Here is a 15,462-nt window from a genome sequence, read left to right as displayed (position 1 = left end):
CCCGGGGCCTCCCTCAGCGCCCCCGGCCGGCCGGCGCCCCCCGAAGCGCCCCGCCTCGCCCCCCCGGCCCCTCCTGGGTACACATTTCTGAGGCGCTAGAGATTGTGGCCCAGTGAGGAACTGGCATGACTGCACCTCAGGGATGGGTTTGANGGCCTCCCTCAGCGCCCCCGGCCGGCCGGCGCCCCCCGAAGCGCCCCGCCTCGCCGCCCCGGCCCCTCCTGGGTACACATTTCTGAGGCGCTAGAGATTGTGGCCCAGTGAGGAACTGGCATGACTGCACCTCAGGGAGATGGGTTTGAGACTCTGGCCCGGTGCGATGCTGGGCAAGTGTGACAAACGTGACCCTGGGTGGCCCAGTGTGTGACCTCGTGGCGATCCTGCCCCTCACGCGGTTCGTGGGGCCGCGGGGCGGCAGGGATGGTCGTGGGGCTGTGGGCGTCCCGGGTGACTGACTGTTCTGTGTCGCACTGTGTGCTGTGGGGGTGTCTGGCATCGCGCTTTGTAACACCACTCGGTGTGCCCGAGTAGTAGTTACACAACGTAAGGTTTCCCGGCACTCACCCTTGGGCAGGCTTCCGAGTCCTGACTCCACCATGTAACTTCCTCGAACCTCAATTTCCTCATCTGTAAAATGGGAATAATGATAGTGCCTTCTTCATAGGGCTGTTGGGGAGATTAAATACATGCGCTCAGATCAGTATCTTAGTCAGATGCTGACCCTTAATAATGTTACGGTGGCTGCTATTATTATCATCGCTGTTACATGACATCCTGGCACCGTGCTGACTACGGCAGTGTGTGATTGTGTAGCTGTGCGTTGCTGTGGGTCCCGGACCCAGTTTGTCTGCATTATGCATCACCCTAGGTGCAGGGGCAGGATTCCCGGCACCCCGCCCCGCCCCCCCTTCAGCACCTGCAGCAGCCCCCGTCCTCACGGAGCCTACCTCGCTGTGCGCGGCCGGCCAGGCCGCGGCAGTGGGGCTGCGGGGTCCGCCCAGGGGCCCCGAGCTCAGAGGCCCCTTCTCACCCCTCCCACCCGAGGAGAAGGTACCACAGCTGAGAGAGTAGGGCTGGGCTGGTGGGGGGCAGCCCCGGGGCCTCAGCCAAAAGGGCTGCAAACAGGCTCAGGGGGAGGGGTCCTGCCCAGGTCTCCTAGTGGCCCAGGAGGCAGTGGCTAATCAAGGCCCACGTTGGGGCTGAGGTCCGCGCTCCGGAAGCCACGTGGGCAGCCGGGGGGCTTATCTCTGCCCGTCGGCAGACAGGGCCACAGCCTGGCTCCAGGGCAGGATGGACGCTGTCATCTCCTCCTGGTGTTTTCCAGAGCCAGAGGGCGGGGCTCACCTCCCCCGTTCCGACCCCCCCCCTCCCCCGCCGTTACGGTCTGCGGTGCGGGCGGGGGCGCAGGGGCCAGGCAGAGGGTAAGCAGGTGCCCTGCCAGACGTCGCCCCGCCTCAGAAAGGGCAGTGGGATGCCCCGGAGGGGCTGGGGGACTGGCTTTGGGCGTCTGGGAACCCCCTGCCCCCTTCCTCTCCCTTCAGTCACAGACGCAGCCAACAGCAGGGCGCCCCGCAGGGAGCCCCGTGTGCCCCCGCTGAGCCTCCCCGGGGCTGCAGCAGGACGCCCACACTGAGGCAGAGGGGCCCCAGAAGTGTGAGAGGCTTGGCACCAAGGAGGGAGGAGGCGCATGAGACAGACCTCTGAGGAGCCCCAGACCCTCTTCCTAATGTGTTCTGACCCAGTGCTGCCGGGGAACAGAGGCCCAGGGACAGAGGGGAGCTGCCCAGAGCCACTGGGGGTGTGTGTGTGTGTGGGGGGGAGAGGGTTGTTAGCACTGCGCACCGTCCCCAGTGGAGGCACGAGATTGAGGCGGGATAGAGAGGGCGAGGGTGGCTGAGGCCTGGGGAAGTGGTCCAGAAGCTTCTGTACGTCTTGTGGGTGGGGCAGGCCGGCTGGGGTGGGGGGAGCGGGAGCCTGGATAAAGCTGGAGAACCTCTCAGGGGCTGTGGATCTGGGCTCAGAAAAGCACCGCTTATGGGCTTAGCTTCAGGCCCCTCAGACTGGACCCACACGGCCCCTAATGTCACCGCCCTGCTGGAGGAGACGGGTAAAGGTGCTGAAGGGCCACCTCGTTTTAGTTTGGGGGACAGAGTGAGGGGAGATGGCCGATCGCCTGTGAAGAGAGCTGGTGCCCGCCTGCATCTGGTTTGGGTGGGAGGCACAGACCTAGATGCGTCTGTCCCTACATTGTGTTCATGAGTCACTAAGGTGGGGCGTGGTCTCTCCCCCCTCACTGCTGCTACAGGGTCTGATCCAGGGATCCAGGCCCTGGCCCCTCGGTACCTGCTGCTTGGACCTGCTAGGACAAAGGCCATCGTGTCTTTGGGAGCCCGTGCCTCGCAGGCCGCCTGTGTCTCTGAAGACAGCTGGGCGGAGGAGCCATGCAGCCTGGGTGGGGGGGTCCTCGCTTGGGGGCTGGGCCTCGCTTTGGCCCCAGCTTCCTTGGGACCGCTCGGATCCCGAAGCGTGACCAGGAGGGCCATCTCCTAGGTGTCTAGCTCCCCAGGGACCGGAAGTTCCAGAGTTAGATACTTTCCCCTTGGCCATTCAGCTGCGGTGGCAGGTCAGCCTGTAAAGTGTGGCATGGAGTGGGTGGGTGTCCTACGGCTGACATGGCCTCAGCTGGCAATCAGAGATGACTTCCTGGAGGAGGCAGGGCTCCAGGATCAGGTTGGAGCATGGGTGACGGTGGGAGAAGGGAACCAAGAGCTGAGGAGGAGGCTGGTGAGACGTGGGCCCCGAAAGAGTCGGCGGTGGGAGCAGCTAGCCCGGGTCCTGGGGCCGCAGGGACCCAGGAGGCAGAGGCATCTCACCGGCTCTGCCCCCCAGGCCTCCAGGACGATGGGGACCTACAGGCACTGCTGAAGGGCAGCCAGCTCCTGAAGGTGAAGTCCAGCTCATGGCGGAGAGAGCGGTTCTACAAGTTGCAGGAAGACTGCAAGACCATCTGGCAGGAGTCGCGCAAGGTCATGCGGACCCCGGAGTCCCAGCTGTGTGAGTGTCCCGGGGCTGCAGGGTGGGGGCCGAGCGGGGAGCCTGTGCTTGCGTGGGGAAACTGACGCTGGTGGGGGCGGGGGGGGAGGTGAGTCCTGGACTAGGACCACAGAAGGGAACCCCAGGCCTGGCCTGGTGGGGCCCAGGTCGGTCACACAACCAGGACCCGAGATGGGGGAGCTGCAGTCAGCAGGGAGCGGCGGGGAGGGAAGAGTTTGTTAAATCACCGATAGGGAAGCTGAGGCCTGATCTGGGCCGGAGAGGGCGGTCATGGAGGAGCACAGACGGAGAGGCTAAAGCCTTTGGGGGCCGGGGTACATAACCGTGACCCCAGACGGGAAGGTCTGGCTCACAAGTAGGGAGGCTGCCGGGATTGTTGTCTGAACTCACAGGGTGTCCACCCAGACAGATGTGGGAAGGAGGGGAGTCGGGTGGATTTTGACTCCAGGCGTAGTGAGGCCAAAAGCCAGGCCCAAAGTCCGGGGGCAGATAAGGCCCTTCCTGGTATCAGTAGCCAGGATATGAGGTGGGGCCATGGGACGCACTTCCTTCCTGGGACTGAGGCCATAGCAAAGAGGTGGGGTAGAGCAGAGAGAGCCCTTCGCCGGGCAGCTCACTTGAGGGTGTTGGGCCTGAGAGCTTTCTGGAAGCTTCGGAAAAGGCCCAGGAACCCAAGGCTCAGGCCTGCAAATGGGGAGTGCCTCCAGCAAGGCCTCACAGAGAAAGCTACCTTTTGACACAGAAAGAAAGCCCTAAAGATTCTGTAAAACGAGCGTCCCCTCTGCATCTGTACACGGTGGGGAAGTTGTAGATCAGTGCTACCCAAAAGAACTTTCTTTGATAATAGGCGCGTTCTAGATCTGTGCTCTCCAGTATAGGTCCACTGGCTACCTCTGGCCCTCGAGCACGTGAAATGTGGCTAGGGTGACTAAGGAACTGAATTCTTAATGTTCCTGAATTTTAACTAATTTATATTTAAATAGCACATGTGGGGGGGCGGGGCTGTGGTATCGGACCGAGCAGAAAGACCACTGCAGTTGGGTTTCACAGAACCCAGGTCCCCGCCTTTGGCTGGGGGCAGGGTAGGGAAGGGGGGCACAGAGACTGGGTGAGCCCCCTGGGGAGTGAGATCAGGCCCCGGGCGGGGAGGAGGGGGGCCCGGAGGAAGGGCAGGGCCTGCCCACTGAGGGTGCCTGGGGGCGGGTGTGCTGGCCTCAGGACAAGCAGCTAGAAACCTGAGGAGGTGTGGCCCGTAGCGGGGCCAGATGAGGAGCTGGGCCGTGGGTTTCTGGGCAGGGCAGGCCTGCAGCGGGTGGAGGCTGAGTGCTCTCACAAACCCACCCTGTGGCACATCAGCCACACAGCTTGGAAGTGACCCAGACCTTTCCTGTCCGTGGCACCAGCCAGTCTCCTGCGTAGCCCTCTGCCCTGATACGGGGCTTCCTGTCAGACGCTGCTGGGGGGCGGCCTGGCGGGATCGGGGCATCTTGTTCCCTGAGCCCCGGGGATCCCCGGGAGCCGGCGCAGCGGCCAGCACACGGCACGTGCCAGCACGTGGGGGCGGACGCGGCAGAAGGGGACCTGGGCCCTCCTCCTGGGAGGGCTGTGCACACAGGCAGGAGACCAGATGAGAGCAGAGGGGGGATCGAGGGAGGGCCCGCACAGAGGGGCTGCGGGGTGACAGAGACGCTGAGACAGCTCCCGGCTGGGCGTGCGTGGTGGCTGCTTCCCTGCCCTGGGCGAGCAGTGGGACTGTTGCCCCAGATGTGCTGTCCTCAGGGAAACTGAGGCCAGGTGAGGGAGGAGAGGGGCAGCGCCCCCAGCTCTCTTGGCCTCCGCTTCCTGCTAAGTTTCCCTGACCCCTCCACTGCCACAGTCCCCCCAGTCTGGCCCCCGGGGGCAGACAGGGCATTATCAGCAGCGGAGCCATCTGGAATCTCTCTCTGGTGCGGGTGGGGGTGCTGGCCCAGCTGCACGGCTCAGGTTTCCTGTTGTCACCCTGGCCCGGGGCCGCTGCAGCCGGGGTGGGCCTGGCGGCACAGGAGGCCGCGGGCAGAGGGGTTCCGCGCAGATACCCCCAGCACCACACGCGGATACCCCAGCACCACACACGAATAACCCCCAGCACCGCAGGCGGCCTGGGGCGCACGGGTCTGGGCCTCGGAGCCTGCTGCCTGGGCGGGCCCGTGCCCTACACGGAGGGCTCGTAGGTGGCCGGGAGGCGTCTGGGCACTCGGGGGGCAGGCGGGCACTGGGAGGAGGTGACCTTGCGGCCGGCGCCCGGGACGGACGGATGAGGACAGCTCAGGACGCAGGTGGGCAGGGACAGAGCCTGGACCTTGGTGCCGGGCAGCTCAGCGCGAGCCCGGCTGGGGGGACTGGGCGGCCAGGCCACGGAGGACACACTGAGGGTGGGAGGGAGGCAGGGCCTTGCTTGCCCGGAAGCTCGGAAGGCTTCGATGTGACAGGAGGCCTCTCCCCCAGCTTCTAAGGACAGAATGACGTACTCCCTCAGACTCCTCAGGGGCACCCCGTGGGGTCCCAGAGGGCAGCGGCCTTCCTGCACCCTCCCTGCCATGGGGTGCTCTGAGGTCAGGACACACACACACGCAGGGCAAGGCCCTGTCTGTGCTCCAACACAGCCCTTCTCCCTGCACTCCTGCACCCCAGGGCAGTGGCTTCTGTCTCCTGGATGGTCAGGAGAAGGGCCTGGGGGTCCAAAGTCAAGGGCGATTAGGACGGTTTGTGGCCTCCAGTCTGTCACAGGCTCCAGGCCCCCCCATTGCCCGGCCCCGGGGCTCTGCCAGGGGTCCTGCGCCCTCCCGGGCCAGAACCAGGAGGCGTGGGGTCCCAGGTGCCCTTCTCGCAGGCCAGCCTCTCCCCGTCCCTCCCTGTGCGTTCCCCTGCCCACCACAGGTGTGGCTCACGTTCCTCCAGCACCTCCGTCCCTGGCCTCCTCCCCGCTTCTGCCCCCCTTGTCTGCCCGCTCGCCCCTCTCTCTGTCTCTGGCTAAGGCCTGAGCCCCAGCCCTGGCTCTGTGGCCCCTACACTGTGCCTCGGGCACATCGGGGGCGGGGGCTGGCCTCGCAGCTCTCTCTGCCATCTGCCCCCTTCATGCAGTCTCCATCGAGGACATCCAGGAGGTGCGGATGGGGCACCGCACGGAGGGCCTGGAGAAGTATGCCCGGGACGTGCCCGAGGAGCGCTGCTTCTCCATCGTCTTCAAGGACCAGCGCAACACGCTAGACCTCATCGCCCCTTCACCCGCCGACGCCCAGCACTGGGTGCAGGGCCTGCGCAAGATCATCCACCACTCAGGCTCCATGGACCAGCGGCAGAAGCTGCGCCAGTATCCTTTAGGTGGCGGTGGGGCCCGGCCCAGCCTGTGGATGGGCGGCCTGGGCATGGAAGGTACCCAGGTCGGGCCGTCACACCAAAATAGCATCGACTGGTGGCTTAGACAACAGAAATTCACTTTCTCACAGTTCTGGAGGCTGGAGGTCCACGGTCGGGGGCTGGTGAGCGCCCTTCCTGGCTTGTGGTGGCGGCCTCGTCACCGTGTCCTCACGTGGCAGAGAGAGAGACAGAACAAGATCCCTGGCGCCTCCTCTCACCAGGCACAGATTCCATCGTGGGGCCCCACCCCGCGACCTCATCTGAGCCTGCCTTCCCCCGGAGGCCATCATACTGGGGCTCAGGGCTTCGGCATATTAATTTGGGGGAACCCAGTTCAGTCCTTGGCTGAAGGGAAGCAGAACAGGTTCTGGGAGCCCCGTTTGGTCCACACTGCAGCCCCCAATGTCCCCTCTCCTCCCCCCAGTAACCAGCACAGGGTTGTGAGGCTAATGGCAGCAGCCTGCTTCGATGGGAGGCCGGGCCTTGGGTGTTTTAATCCTGTTTCCTGGAGTTACTACATTCTTTTCTCTCTGGGAATTTGGGAGGTCATGGTACCCTGGTGCCATTTTGGGGGGCAGTGGCCAAATTTCCCTGGGCCTGGTGTGCAGGCCAGCCTGTGGGCTTAAAGCAAATTCTCGTCCAAGTCTGGGTGCACAACAACACACCAGCCTATGATTCAGAGTGACCAGGCTCCTGGCACGCAGGACTTGGGTGGAGCCGTCCAGCTCCGGCGCCTTTTTTAATGACACTTTTATTGACATATAATTCACATACCATGGAATTCACCTGCTTAAAGTGTACAAGTCAGTGCTGTCTAGTATAGTGACAGAGTGACAAGTGATTTTACAACATTTCGTCACCTTAAAAAGAAACCCCACACCCATGAGCAGCCACTCCCCGTTTCCCCATAATCTCCCAGGCCCTGGACACCCACTAATCTACATTTGGGCTTTATATGTTTGCCTTTTTTCTGGATATCTATAAATGCAAGATGCAGTCTTTTGTGACCAGCTTCCTTCACTCAGTGTGTCTCTGAGGCGATCCATGCTGTCGTGAGAATCGGTACTTCATTCCTTCTTACGGCTGAATCCTATTCCATGGTGTGGTTATTCCCCATTTTATTTAGCTGTTCAGTAGTTGGCAGACATTTCCCTTTCCCCTTTGGAGCTTTATGAACCACTGCTGCTGCGAACATTTGTGTAGTTTTGTGCGGTATACACCTAGAGTGTATACGCCTTATGGGAAATGAATGGTGAATTAACCATTTGAGGAACTGCCAGACTGTTCTCCAGTGAGGAAATTTACATTCTCACCAGCACTGTATGAGGGTTCCAATGCTTCACATCTTCGCTAAGGCTTGTTCCTATCTTTTTTATTGTAGCCAGCTTTGTGGGTATGAAGTGGTATCTCTTTGTGGTTTTGGTTTGCATTTCCTGTGATAGCTAATGATGTCGGGTATCTTTTATTCTTTTATTCCACTTATCTAGACATATCGATGCGCCAGTACCACCACAATATAGTTCTGTAACTTTGCACTAAGGTTTTTTTTAATTTTATTTTTTATAATTTAAATCCAAGTTAGTTAATGTGCTAAGTTTTAAAAACAGGACATGTGAGTCTTCCACATTTGTTCTTTTTTTTTTCTTTCTTTCCTTTTTTTTTTTTTTTAAGACTATTCTGGGTCCCTCGATGCTCCATATGAGTTTTAGGATCAGTTTCTGCAAAGTGGCCACCATGATTACGGTAGGGGCTGTGTTGAACCTGTAGATCAGTCCGGAGCGTATTCCCCACTTAACAACATCGAATCTGTAAATATGGGTATCTTTCCATTTATTTAGATCTTCCCTAGTTTCTTTCAACATTGTGTTGTAGTTTCCAGAGTTTAAGTTATGCATTTAAAAAAACGTATTCCAACTACGTTAATCCATTTTGAGGCTACTTGATGGAACTACCTTCTTAATCTCAGTTTCTGATTATCCAGCTGCTTTGAAGGACACACCTCAAGCCCTGTTAGTTTCCTTACTCCCTGCTTTTCAGCATTTCAAAGAGTTTTAAGTGTTTTTTCCAAGGCTATCCCTACATGATTTGGGGCTTTCTTAAAAGTCCAATTCCGTAGTATAGGCTTGTGCTTGGACAGACTTGTGCCTAAAGCCATCCCAGCCTACTGACTAGCATTCGGCATGGGGACCTCATGCTTGGCTGAACCACTCTGAAATTCTGCCCTATTTTTTCATGTAAATATTATACATAAAATATGGCTACGTTAGAAGGAAGTTGTAAAGGCCCCCAAAACCCACCTCCTTCAGAAACTGCTGATTTGGGTTCTGCCCCCAATCTTTTCTGCATTTCAGTGCATTTGCCAGAAATAGTGGAGATCATATGTTTATATCCACTTTCCGTGCAACATGTCATGATTCTTTCCCCATAGACAGTGTGTAATATGGGGAATATGACTGTGTAATATTTCATTGAGTAGATGCCATATAAATTAGTGCTCTGTTGTTTTAGCTTTGGACATTTAGTCTTTCACCACTATAAGTAACATTGCAAAGAACTGTGTTCATAAAACCTTTCAGTATTTAGGAGTATTTCCTTACCAAGAGATTCCTAAAAGTGGATTAAGTGATTCAAACATGTAGACACTTAGAGCTTTAGCTGTATCTCTATACCAGGTCCCTGAGGGTTGAACTGATTTTCTTTGTCCTTTCCTTTGTCCGAATGGTAGATGTGGTAGATGGGAGTGTCCATGTCACCTCACCCCAGCCTGCCTTCAAAGTAACATTCTTTGAAATTGCTGATCTTCCAGTTTAAGAAATTGCAGCTCATTTGCAAATCATTAATAGCTTTGATTACCAAGAACATTTGTAAAAGGTCAGTTTATGTCCTTTTCTCATTTAGTTATTAGGGTCATCATAACGTTTTCAGGATCACTTTATTTTTTCTTTATTTGACTCTCAGAATTATTTAAAGTTCATATGGCATCAGTTATGTTGTTTCCTTTGTGACTTCTATAAACCTGCTGTTGTGTGTGTTTTTTTTAATGTTTTTATTTGTTTCTGAGAGAGAGAGAGCGAGAGCAGGGGAGGGTCAGAGAGAGAGGGAGGCACAGAATCCGAAACAGGCTCCAGGCTCTGAGCTGTCAGCACAGAGCCCGCCGCCCGGCTTGAACCCACAAACCGGGAGATCATGACCTGAGCTGAAGTCGGATGCTCCCAGGCGCCCCTGCTGTTGTTTTTTTAAGAATTGTTTTCATGGTCTTTGTTCTCTAATTTCTGTGGAATGTGCTGTGGATCTCGTCTTTCTTGACTTCTCCAGGTCTAGTCTGGGAGAGGGGACAGAGGTAAGGGAGAAGTAGGGGCCGGAGTGCCCCCATCGTGAGCACGAGCCAGGCTCTGGATTTTGCCCGTGGTAGCCTCACCGTCTGATCTGTGGATTAAAGTTTTGGTGCCTCCTGTAAAATAAGCCTCAAGGGCTTCCGTCAGGCGGGCTGACAGTGATGTATTGAAAACCAGGACATGCCTTGAAATGTTAATGGTAATTATCTGCGGGAGATACATCTATGGGGGGTTTGTTTTACTGTCTGCATTTTCTTTTTTCTTTTTTAAATGTTTATTTATTTTGAGAAAGAGAGAGAGAGAGTACTGGCTGGGGAGAGGGACAGAGAGAGGGAAGAGAGAATCTTAAGCAGGCTCCATGCTGAGCATGGAGCCCGATATAGGGTTTGACCCCATGACTGTGAGATCATGACCTGAGCCGAACTCAAGAGTCACTTAACCGACTGAGCCACCAGGCGCCCCTACTTTCTGCATTTTCTAAGTTGTCTATAGTGGACTGTTTTACAGTGAGAAAATGAGTGTTTTAAAAATTTGAAAGGGTTCAAAGCCAGCAAATTGAAAAAAGACCCCTTCTTGGGTGTCACATTTCCTCGGGAGAGGCCATCGGATCTTGTCCCTGGAATGCTGGTGTGCAGTTACTCGGCGGGGGCTTCCTGGTGGGTGGTCTGAGTCCACCCCGGCCCAGGAGCTAACCCTGAGCTGGAAACATGGCTCCAGCTGGGACCTCGGGGGTGTCAGGGCTCCTGGTTCTTTCCTTACTTCTTGCCCAGCTGGATTCACTCTTGCTTGCGAAAAGCTGACAAAAACAAGGACAACAAGATGAGCTTCAAGGAGCTGCAGAACTTCCTGAAGGAGCTCAACATCCAGGTGGACGACAGCTACGCCCGGAGGATCTTCAGGGTGNCCCGGCCGGGGGGGGGAGGGGCAGGGTCTGGGGGGCCCCGGCCTAGTGGGGTGCCCGCTCTGAGCCCGGCCCGCGTGGCCTTGCAGGAATGTGACCGCTCCCAGACAGACTCGCTGGAGGACGAGGAGATTGAGGCCTTCTACAAGATGCTGACCCAGCGGGCCGAGATTGACCGCGCCTTCGCCGAGGCGGCGGGCTCCGGGGGGGCGCTGTCCGTGGACCAGTTAGTGACGTTCCTGCAGCAGCAGCAGCGGGAGGAGGCGGCNCAACCCCTCTCGGTTCCTTCTCCAGAGGGGACTGAGGAGCCTCCAGGGACGAGGAGGCTGGAATGGCAGCCCCTCCTCCTGCGTCCTTCTTTGCGCCCGCCCTGCGCCGCCCGGGTCTGGAGGCTCCACGGAGATGTGGCCCCGGGTGTGGGGGGCGGGGGGGCCGGCCCCACTGCGGTGATCACAGTCTGATGACTGATCGGACTTCCCTCCTCCGAGCGCGAGCAAGGGAGAGCTCGGGACGGGGCGCAGGGAAGCTCTACCGGAGGTGGCCGCCCGGCAGAGCCCTGACCGGCCGCCGCCTCCCTCGCAGCCAAGGCGCAGCGGCAGATGACCAAGGACGGCTTCCTCATGTACCTGCTGTCCGCCGACGGCNGGAGGGCCTAGCCGCCACGCCTACCCGCAGGGCGCTGTGCAAGGGCTGCCGCTGCCTGGAGCTCGACTGCTGGGACGGCCCCAACCTGGAGCCGGTCATCTACCACGGCTACACTTTCACCTCCAAGATCCTCCTCTGCGACGTGCTCAGGGCCATCCGGGACTACGCCTTCAAGGTGGGCGCGCTCCCGGCGGGTGAGGAGGGCCGCAGTAGCGGCGGCCCCCCCTCCTAACCTGCCCTGGGGCCTCCAGGCGTCCCCCTACCCCGTCATCCTGTCCCTGGAGAACCACTGCAGCCTGGAGCAGCAGCGTGTGATGGCGCGACACCTGCGCACCGTCCTGGGCCCCATGCTGTTGGACCGGCCGCTGGACGGGGCCACCACCAGTCTGCCGTCCCCGGAGGTCCGCGGCGGGCGCGGGGTCCCCCTGTGAGAGGGCAGGGGCACAGGCTGCGAGGCCAGCTGGATGGGTCTTGACCAGCTGCTTCTCCGTTCTTAGCAACTGAAGGGGAAGATCTTGCTGAAGGGGAAGAAGCTTGGGGGGCTCCTGCCCCCTGCTGGGGAGGGTGGCCCCGAAGCCACTGTCGTGTCTGACGAGGATGAGGCTGCTGAGATGGAGGACGAGGCCGTGAGGAGCCGAGTGCAGCACAAGCCCAGGGTTCGAGGGGGAGTCGTGGGGGCGGGCCCGCGGGGGACCTCCTCCGTCCCGGGATGTTTGCCTGGTCTCAGCTCTCCGAGGCTGCCACTCAGACCCTCTGCCCCCTCTCTCTGTCTGTCTCCCTCTGTCTCTCCGTGTCTGGGTTTCTGGCTCTCTCAGTGCCCCGACCTCCGAATCTAACCCGGGCCTCCCCGTGGCCCCCAGGAGGACAGGCTCAGGCTAGTGCAGGAGCTCTCCGATATGGTCATTTACTGCAAGAGTGTCCGCTTTGGGGGCTTCTCCAGCCCCGGCACCCCAGGGCAGGCTTTCTATGAGATGGTGTCCTTCTCCGAGAACCGTGCCCTCCGACTGCTCCAAGAAGCAGGTGAGCCCTGGCCCTGCCCCCTCGGGTGCTGTCCATCTGTCTGACCATTTGCACCGGTCAGGTCAGGGGCAGGCCCGGCTCCCCATGCTCGGGACTGGCAGAGTCGGCCCTCTCTGCTGTTAGCAGATAGAGCTGGGGGTGGGGGGGGCAGGAGGGTCTTGGGCTCACCAGGAGGTCTGCACTTCTGACCTGGGGGACCCTTCTCAGGAAACAGCTTTGTTCGGCACAACGTGACTCACCTGAGCAGGATCTACCCTGCAGGGTGGAGAACGGACTCCTCCAACTACAGCCCCGTGGAGATGTGGAGCGGGGGCTGCCAGATCGGTACGGGCTGCCGGGGGCTGCCGGAGGCTGCGAGGAGGCCTGGGGGAGCGTTTCGGTCCAGAGGGCCAGGGGCCAGGAGCTTCTGGGGACCCGGCTGGGGCCGGACGCAGGGCACTGTGGGTTCAGGAGCTGGTAGTCTCAGTATGGAAAGAATCCCACCACTAGCAAGTCACAGCGTCTGAAACCTCGTCGTTAGCACACTGGTCCTTTGAATTCTGGCCCCAGAAAGAAAATGGGAGGTTGGTGTGGTGGGTCAGGGAGTGGCAGGAGGGAAGCAGGCATTGCGTGACGCTGGACCCTGCTGCCTCCCCACGTGGCTCTAAGGCCTCAGTCTACCCTGCGCAGGTGGGCTCTAGGGCCCCGAGACCAGCCCTCAGCCTGTGTGTGGCTGCCCTGTCTTGCCTACAGTGGCCCTGAATTTCCAGACGCCCGGCCCAGAGATGGATTTGTACCAGGGGCGCTTCCAGGACAACGGGGCCTGTGGTTACGTGCTGAAGCCCGCCTTCCTGCGAGACCCGGACTCTACCTTTAACTCTCGAGCTCTGGCTCAGGGGCCCTGGTGGACCCGGAAGCGGCTCCGTGTCAGGGTATGGCCGGCCCCAGGGGGGACGGGAGCCTGGGGCCTCCCCTCTCCCTCGCCGCCACTCCTGAGCCCCCGCTCGTCCCCTGCCTTTCTTCAGGTCATCTCCGGGCAGCAGTTGCCAAAAGTCAACAAGAATAAGAATTCGATTGTGGACCCCAAGGTGACGGTGGAGATCCACGGTGTGGGCCGGGACATGGCGAGCCGCCAGACCGCGGTCGTCACCAATAACGGTACTTGCCGGGCCTGGGCGGGGCCGGCCACTGGCGCTGGTGTCCGCGCGGCTGACGTGGTGCGTGTACCCCTAGGTTTCAACCCCTGGTGGGACACGGAGTTTGAGTTTGAGGTGGTCGTGCCCGAGCTCGCCCTGGTGCGCTTCGTGGTGGAGGATTATGACGCCTCCTCTAAGAACGACTTCATTGGCCAGAGCACCATTCCACTGGGCAGCCTCAAGCAGGGTGAGTGGGGGTGGAGGCGGGGAGACCAGGTCGGGGAGGCGGAGCCCGCCGTCCCTCGAAGCATCGTCCTCGAGTGACCGGGACCCTCCGTGTGTTCCTTCCTGCCCCCACCCCCACCTGCCAGGGTACCGCCACGTCCACCTGTTGTCAAAGAATGGAGACCAGCACCCGTCTGCCACCCTGTTTGTGAAGGTGTCCATCCAGGACTAGGTTCGCAGCCTCTGGCGGCGGCGAGCAGGCCGGGTCTTCTGTCCGCTCGCAGGGGCGCCTGCAGCTGCCTCCGGCTCCGACACACTGTCACAGCTGCTGCCTCTGCGGTCGCAGGGGCCCGCTCGGTCCCTGGCGCGCTCTTCCGTGCCATTAGGAAAAACACTGCAGCCCTCTGCCCTCCGCCAGCCCTAGGTTGAGGGTTTTTATAAAAATCATAAGACTGAGTCCTGTGGTCTTTTTACCTGAATGCCGGAAAAAGCCCCACACAGGGCGCGTGTGTGCGCACGTGTGCGCGTGTGGGAACACTGGCCACAGCCCCTCTCTGTCCCCCCCCCCCGCACTGTAGGCTTGTCTGTCCCTTTGGGCAGCAAGGGCCAGCAAGAAACAAAGCCCTCCGTGGAAGACAGAGCTCAGTCCTCTGGAATGTTCCCTCCAGCCCCAGAGGTGGACCTACCAGGTGACCCAGACTTGCAAGCCCAGGCAACACGGACTTGGGGGGGGCACGGACTTTTATTGACTGGGGTGGAGGGGGTGACCGGGGAATGCCAGCAGGGCGCCCCCGGGGGCTCAGGTACATGCAGGGAAGGCACCCCTGGGGGTCTGGCCACATTAGCGGCACAGACAGGGACGGGGCCTGGGCTCAGGAAAAGCTGAGCTGCGTCTGCTGCCGCCGCCGCCACTTGCCAGGCTACAGAATTCTCCCTGGACTTCCCAGAGATCTCTTGGAAGTCAGATCTGAGAGGTAGAGCTGGCGGGGAGAGGGTGCAGGGACCGGGGTCAGCGGAGCCCAGGACCCAGGCCTGTCACCCAGTGGTGTCCTCACAGGGCCCGAGGCCTCCTCTCCCACGTCTCCCCACCCGTCACACGTCTCCCCGGGTGACCTGCCCACAGCCCACCCCCAGCGGGCCATGCCCGGATTCCTCTGGCTCAGGTGCAGGCTCAGGTTTAGGGGTGGTGAGTGGCAGGGGCGGTGGGCGCCCCCTTGCGGGCTGGGCCCACACCCTCCGGCGGGTCCTGGGCAGCCCGACGTGGCAGCTGTTCGCGGGGCGGGCTCCCCTGACCGCGGGCGGGGGCTGCCGTGGTGGCCGCTGGAGCCGGTGCCGGCGCCCCTGCCCTGGGTCCCGGCTGCAGCCCATGCCCTGAGCCGGCCTGGGGGGCCTGGGGGGCCTGCGGGGTCAGAGGATGCGCCCTGCCCTTGCTTGGCCCTCTGGACAGAGGGAAGGTGTGGCGCTCCTGCTCCGAGAGGGGACTGAGGCTGGGGCAGGGTGGAGAGGCTCCCACGGGGCCCCCAGTGCAGACCCTGCCACCCGCCAGGGCCCGTTCTGCCCATCCGGATTGTGCGGAGCGAGCGCGGACCCTGGTGGGAGCCCGGAGGACCCTGTGCTCGCTGCTGTCACCTCAGCTGTGGCCGGCGCCGCTCCCAGGCCGCCCTCCAGCACCTCCTTGTGGGACTGGCTGCTCTGGGGGCAAGAGTCAGGGTGGGGGCCGGGTGGAGGGCACCGCTGGGGCCCGGAGGGGGCCTGAGGGCAAGACAGGGCC

At 60.4% G+C, this 15,462-nt stretch overlaps 2 protein-coding genes across 2 annotated transcripts in view; one reads left to right on the top strand and one right to left on the bottom strand.

The window, feature by feature from the left end:
• Positions 1-2,034: 2,034 nt before the first annotated feature.
• On the top strand, positions 2,035-14,136 carry PLCD1 (phospholipase C delta 1). The gene is given in 16 exon segments (XM_077774007.1): positions 2,035-2,107; positions 2,306-2,452; positions 2,890-3,054; positions 6,175-6,403; positions 10,556-10,685; positions 10,776-11,004; positions 11,266-11,328; positions 11,331-11,506; positions 11,583-11,732; positions 11,829-11,987; positions 12,192-12,351; positions 12,559-12,675; positions 13,084-13,262; positions 13,356-13,488; positions 13,564-13,713; positions 13,838-14,136. Coding segments are annotated over 16 exon segments (2,346 nt in total). The 3' UTR covers positions 13,924-14,136.
• A 732-nt stretch (positions 14,137-14,868) lies between these two features.
• Positions 14,869-15,462, bottom strand: part of VILL (villin like) — a 10,089-nt gene continuing 9,495 nt past the window's right edge. The window contains 2 exon segments of the mRNA XM_077774006.1: positions 14,869-15,156; positions 15,312-15,383. Of these exon segments, the coding sequence (XP_077630132.1) occupies positions 14,869-15,156; positions 15,312-15,383 (360 nt within the window).

This window comes from Crocuta crocuta, unplaced genomic scaffold (genome assembly GCF_008692635.1).
Source record: "Crocuta crocuta isolate KB4526 unplaced genomic scaffold, BGI_CrCroc_1.0 scaffold541, whole genome shotgun sequence".
NCBI classification, from domain to species: Eukaryota; Metazoa; Chordata; class Mammalia; order Carnivora; family Hyaenidae; genus Crocuta; species Crocuta crocuta.
The sequence above is the reverse complement of the archived record's forward strand: the minus strand, read 5'-3'. Positions and strand labels throughout refer to the sequence as shown.